This window comes from Polyodon spathula, chromosome 11 (genome assembly GCF_017654505.1).
Source record: "Polyodon spathula isolate WHYD16114869_AA chromosome 11, ASM1765450v1, whole genome shotgun sequence".
Taxonomy (NCBI): domain Eukaryota; kingdom Metazoa; phylum Chordata; class Actinopteri; order Acipenseriformes; family Polyodontidae; genus Polyodon; species Polyodon spathula.
This window is the reverse complement of record NC_054544.1, coordinates 5,322,596-5,328,759: the sequence shown is the minus strand read 5'-3', so window position 1 is coordinate 5,328,759 and position 6,164 is coordinate 5,322,596. Positions and strand designations below refer to the sequence as shown.

Here is a 6,164-nt window from a genome sequence, read left to right as displayed (position 1 = left end):
GTTTGTGTTTCAACACAAGGGACAGACATGTACACTGCAGAAACACGATGTACTTTATTATTCACTCTTACAAGGAACACAGCCAGACTTAGATAACAGGCAGAAACAAAACACACATGCACTAGTCACAAGTATTCAGCAGGCTGAAGAGAGAGAGGTTTGTCTCTGGAGCGCTTAACTTAAAACTGGTTTGACATCGAGAATAAAAAAACACTTTAGGTGGAACTTAACCTCTGGTTTTAGAAGGGAGACATGACGTTGGACGTTCTTTTTGTACGAATAGCAAAAGGACTTTAAATATAAATAGTGCTTGACACAGTACAGGCTCCAGTTAATACTTTCATTTTTAAAATGGTCTTCAATTTTAAAATGGTCTTCAAGTTCATGTTTTACCCTTCTCTGGTCTCGTGCAAATTTCCCCATCCTAAACATTCTGTTGATAATTAACATATTGTTTGAAGGTGTACAGTAGATGACATAACAAAGACAAGGTTGCTATTGTTTGCATCGGATACCATGAAAATGGTTTTAGTGCGTCTAGGAAGATCTAGAGCTAATCGGTTAGAAACATGTATGCAATGCTAAATTACAGCAAGATCATTCACAAGTTGTTCTAGGTAAGGTTCTGTTAATGGATCTCATAAGGTACATGCACAGGAAGAATAAGGCAGATTTAAAATCTAGTAGGGGCCCAATATGGTATTTAATATCTTAAGTGGGTATGTTTACTGAAGTATTTGCTATGAAATGGATTCTAGGATTGGGCTTTACAAAGGAAAAAAAGTGATTATTTTTAGTGTTGTGGAAGTGCCCTATTTAGTACCATGTGGATGTGGCTTATGTCCATCAAATTGTCTCTTGCCAGTTTTAGATTGCTTCCACGTAGTTGGCTGGCAACATGCCTGTCTTCCCAGTCCTCTGCACAGTTCCATACATCCAGCCTTCGTCAATTGCTTGTACGTTTACAATGGTATCTCCGTCTTTGAAGGAAACCTCATCAGCGTCTGCGCTAGTGTAGTCATACACGGCACGGCAAGCTCTCTGCAAAACAAGGTTATGCAAATGGGGCATCTAACAACATGGAAAGACTACACACTGCAAAAAAGACATTAGGTGGTATGTGTGTGTTTTTATTGATTTATTTTTTACTTGATTTTGGGGGGGGGGGGGGGGGGTTAATAAAAGAGAAAAAAAAAAAAAAAAATCTTCATCCCAAAATGCAAAGCATCTTAATGAAGTAGGAAGGCATGGAAGTAATGGGCTGCAGGAGATACGGTTTAAAAACTTTAAATCCTGCAACTCATTCCAGCCTTATTTCAAAGAACCTCTGGGCTATCAGTGTTAGGTTACCACCTGGCACTAGGGGACTGTCAAGCATTGGAGAAACCAGATTGAAAACGTCCTGTGCCTTGCCACCTTTGAGTGACGGTTGCCTTGTATAAGATTCTGTTACTTACTCCAGTGGTGGATGGGTGAGAGGGGACAGATGACACAGTTGTCTGCTGGGTAGCAACAGAGGAAGATCTCTGCTGAGGTAGTTCAGTGGTTTTGGCTTGCTTATAATCTGTCAAAAGAAACACAATTCTGCTGATGTATCTTAAAACCCCCAGGGTGGCAGAATAAGTGTATGTACTGAAACTGACACATCTAAGTGGTGGCGGTATTTAGACGGTTAACTTCTGATTTAAATGAACACTAAATACCTCAGTTTCATTTCAAAACACCAAATGAAAGAAGACATAATTGCTGAAATGGAAGTACATTTTGTCAGCGCATCAACATACACAGAATAAAGGGAAAAAAATAGCTTTGTAATGTTACATTGGATCCATTTGATATATTGGTGGCAATGTAAATAATCTTATTTACGGTTTGTTACAGTATATAGTGTGTTGCATTGATGATTTTGAAATGTTGCATCAGAACACTGCTGCCCCTTTCTTTCAAGCTCTTCAGTTCCGAGTGGTGCAGCAGGCACGTTCACTCTGTAAGCTGCTCCTTTATTACCTGTTGTAGATACAGTGTAGAACCCTCCGTTGCTGTACTGAGAGAGGTGGTGCTCTGCATTCTCTGAGGCCTCGGACTTCTCATCCCCAGCGCTGAGGCTCAGGGCGCTAGTGGAACGGGAGTGCTCCCGGCTGCGGCGCTGGGCTTGAACTGAGGAAGACGGAAGCACACGGCAGTAGGTGATATATAGCTCCACAACTCAAAGCATCAGTATAGGAACTCACTGTCTGTCTGTTAGGTGGCCTTTCTCTGTTTTCCAATCACTCTTGAAATGAGCAAGCATGAATGCCTTGAAAACCATATTTAACACAAGCCAGTTAATCAGTGTTGTGTCTTTTAGTACTCGCAGACATCCCTGTCGTGCTTGGACTGAATTGTGAGGCTTTGAGTTTAATTCAGAGCCTGGTGAGACTATGACATTGTCATTGTAAACAAGATTATACACTCCAAGGCCCCTTCAGTTTTTTTTGTTTTTAATTTCACTGGTTCACGGAGATGGGGGTCCTACCAGACATGATATGTAGACTCCTTGACTGGATGTTATCCTCAGCTGGGTCATAGTCAAAGACTGAGCCAGGATTGGTACGCCATACTCGCAGATCTGTTGAGAGAGAAAAAAAAGAACGTTCTGATTGAAAGCGCCACGTGGGAAGGCATTCGACAGCCGTGTTTTAAAAGAACGCACGGCACGGAAGAGCAAACAGAAAAGTGGAGCAGTATAATTAACAGCACGCTCTCTCCCATCCCATTCTAGGCTCAGTTGAGAAGAGCCGGTCTCCAGTGCGCTTGCCTGTGGTGCTCTCCTGGTCGTGCTCAGCAGCTCTGCGTCTCTCCATTTCCACCACGCGCCGCTGGATTCCGCGGTAGTTGATGTCACTGAAGTCCTGCGTGTTCTTCTTGACGCGCTCTGTGATGGGGTCAGAGACCACCGGGGTGAAGCTGCCCTTGCTTTTCTCAAATTCCTCGTGGTACCTCACCTGTGTAGGAAACAGTGCAGGACATTGCAGTGATGAGTACGGTATCAAAAACACTATACGGGTTAAGCGCCCCAAAAGATGGGTTTCAAACCCTAAAATATACATGAAAAAGAAGCCTAAATATTCCCACAAAATAAAGTGTAAAGCTTGTGTATACCGTTTGACTGCCTGGAAGAAGTTACTTCCGTGCCAAATGAAATGCATAACTACAAAAGTTAAAATTTAGGTACATGTCATCGATATTTACTGGGCAAAATCTAGGCATGTTGACACTTGATATCCTTTGTTGCAAAGTATTTAAACTGCTGTAGGTAGAACAGTGGCAGCTAAGTGTTTTAATTTCCGCTGGGTTATGTTACAGCATATTGGTAGAAATACAAAAAATTCTAATTGTAATGAATTCAACAGAGTAACACTTATTTTCCTAACTAATTGGGCTCGGGCTGTTCGGACAATCGACATTTTTTACATGACTTTCCCAATCAAGAAACCACCTAAAAAAGATCAAATTCACCTTCTTACCTGTAAATATAGAACTTGCACTACTGCCCTATTCTGTAAATACCAGAGATTGAGGGCTGAGTAGTTCACTGTATTTACAAACAGAGCAGTAGAGCACAACATACGAGACAGGTTAACAAGGGGCTGTTTGGGTTGGATAGTCATTTACTGTAGCAATCTCTTACCGCTGAGATGTTGCGCTGTGTCTCCTTGACGCGCCTCATCTCAGGTGTATCCAGGTAGAAGGCTGCTTTGCCCTGCACCTGTTTGCGGAAGCTGTCCGAGTACAGCACCTGTACACAATACAAAGCAGAAATAATTTCTGGGAAGGAAAGGAGAAATTTTTCAATCTTCACACACAGACAGACCTGAAGGAAGCCATTAGGGTGTTACAAAGACACAACAGATCACTGTAAACAGGAGCCCGGTTACGTCTGAGGGAGGCGTAAAGTTTATTGAGGTCTAACCAGAAAAGGATTAGAGCATCAGAATTAAGACAGTTAACGTTAACAAGAGGGTTTGGAGAGGAACACGGTAAGCTGTTAGAATGGTAAAACAAATCACCACAATAACATTTTGGCAATAAATAAACAGAACGGTTTTGTTAATTTTAATAAAGGCCAGGCTAATACAAGGAGTTAGAGTGTTATGTAGGTTTCCTTTTGTTTTTAAACACAGACATCTTCAGTAAAGTACCGAGCTAATGTGTTCTTGATTGCGCTTGACTCTCTCCATCTCTGGAGTGTAATCCATTGGGGTTCCCCTCCCCTGATTCTCCTTATACAACACCTGTAGAGCAAAAGGTAAGCCCCCAGGGAATGCAGTGAGACACGTACAATAGATGTGAGATTACGATTACAAACGCGAACATAAAACATTACTGCATTGATCCTTTTTACACTCTGCATTGACTGAAGCACAGTACACAGTCCCTGAATCCAAGAACTAACAATTACCAGGATTAATAAATAAAACTGCATGTTATTAATGGTAAGATCTATTTTTATGGGGGGGAGATTTTTGTGATGTTCTGAAGAAGGTTCTGCTACTGACGCAGAAGTGATCCAAGGCATCCGGGACTCCAGAGTTTACTGAAGCTTGCACTAATGCACACATGCACTCCTGGTAAGAATATACAAACCTGAACCTTATCTCACAATTAAAACAAAGATCCTTGCTGTAGAATACAATAAAAATAATTAACACCTTTTAAAATGTTGAATACTATACATCACTGATAATTAACACTTGGGGAGATGACATGGACATTATTTAAAGAATATGTATTTAGTGGCGATTTAAAAAGCATCTGTATAAATGGTTTAGTTGGGTTTGTTTTGGTTTTTTTTTTGGGGGGGGGTACATTAAGAAGAGCTGCATGGTAAGGGGTTATGATGATGAAAAGGTTTTGCCTTTAGGACATTTTGTGGTACCTTTTAATCAGAACAGGAAAAAACTATAAACAAAAAAAGTACTGTTCATCAGCCAATCAGAATCCACAGAATCCTTCCCCTAGTATCTATCTCTCCTCCTTCCTAGATTATCCAGCTGCTGCTCATTCAATACTGTAGGTTCTTCACAGCTTGTACTAAGAATTACACATCTTTTAGTTTTTCTTTTTCTTTTAGAAGAATCCCAGGTAGGGTTCCTCTAAAAGTTAGTTGTGACAAGGGCCCTGTGGTTGACAGCTAAAGTTTGATTGCTGTTGTTTTTTTCATAGCTTTTTCATGTACTGACAGGGAAATGCTGTGATTCCTCTAGGATGAGGGATGAACATTATTAAGGGGGGTGGTAATAAATATTATGTGATTTGGTTAATTATAATTATGCAGGGCTAAACAAGGATGTTCTGTTTAGTTTTTTTTATTTAAAAAAACCACAAACATCTTCAGTAAAGTACCGAGCTAATGTGTTCTTGATTGCGCTTGACTCTCTCCATCTCTGGAGTGTAATCCATTGGGGTTCCCCTCCCCTGGTTCTCCTTATACAACACCTGTAGAATACAAGGTAAGCCCCCGGGGAAAGCAGTGAGACATGTAGCCGAGACATTTCATTAGAAAAGTTGCTTCAAACTCTGGTTGAAGCATAACAGAGTGCATTCCATAACCCCAGGGACTGAAGGGCTGTGTGTGTCATTTCAAGGACCCTAATAAAAGATGACTGTCAAAACTGAAATCCAGGTATTTGTACAATTGGCTTGACCCGAAGAGCATTTTATTAGTGGTATGTTTTAGTGTCTTGAGTTACCACAGCTGTACCCAAGATCAGTGCTTCAGCCTAGGTTGGTATTTGAATTGTTTGTTTTGAATTCACTCAGATATGGGGGAGATCAGAAGGAATATTGCAAAGCACACAGTACAGTAATTCCTGGAATCTAGGATGTCAGCACTCTGACACAAAACCAAAGGAAAGAAGAAAGACATCATAAAATGGTATTGCTGAAATGAAGTACATTTTGTCGGAGCTTATGCAGAATAAAGAAAGAAAAAAAAGACTAGCTTTGTAACGTTAAGTTGGTGTCTAAACGGTATTACAAAAGGTTTTTTAAATGATTCTCAAATGAGTTTATTGTTGTGTATATTTGGAAAATGAGGTGAAGCTATTTGAATAGATATAATAGAAGAACACAGCATTGCTGGTCGTTTTGTGTTAGGTTGTATTAACGGTGGCAGCGGTCAT

At 40.6% G+C, this 6,164-nt stretch overlaps 1 protein-coding gene across 32 annotated transcripts in view; it reads right to left on the bottom strand.

Moving 5' to 3' along the window:
- Positions 1 to 35: 35 nt before the first annotated feature.
- LOC121322830 (nebulin-like) overlaps positions 36 to 6,164 on the bottom strand; it is a 90,181-nt gene continuing 84,052 nt past the window's right edge. For 25 of the 32 annotated variants that reach the window (XM_041263186.1, XM_041263190.1, XM_041263185.1 and 22 more), the window contains 8 exons: positions 5,386 to 5,478; positions 4,182 to 4,274; positions 3,671 to 3,778; positions 2,798 to 2,984; positions 2,516 to 2,608; positions 2,008 to 2,157; positions 1,458 to 1,564; positions 36 to 1,041 (listed from right to left, as the gene is read on the bottom strand). In XM_041263186.1, the coding sequence (XP_041119120.1) occupies positions 868 to 1,041; positions 1,458 to 1,564; positions 2,008 to 2,157; positions 2,516 to 2,608; positions 2,798 to 2,984; positions 3,671 to 3,778; positions 4,182 to 4,274; positions 5,386 to 5,478 (1,005 nt within the window). In that variant the 3' untranslated portion in view covers positions 36 to 867. The other 7 variants (XM_041263200.1, XM_041263201.1, XM_041263204.1 and 4 more) reach the window with 3 other exon arrangements.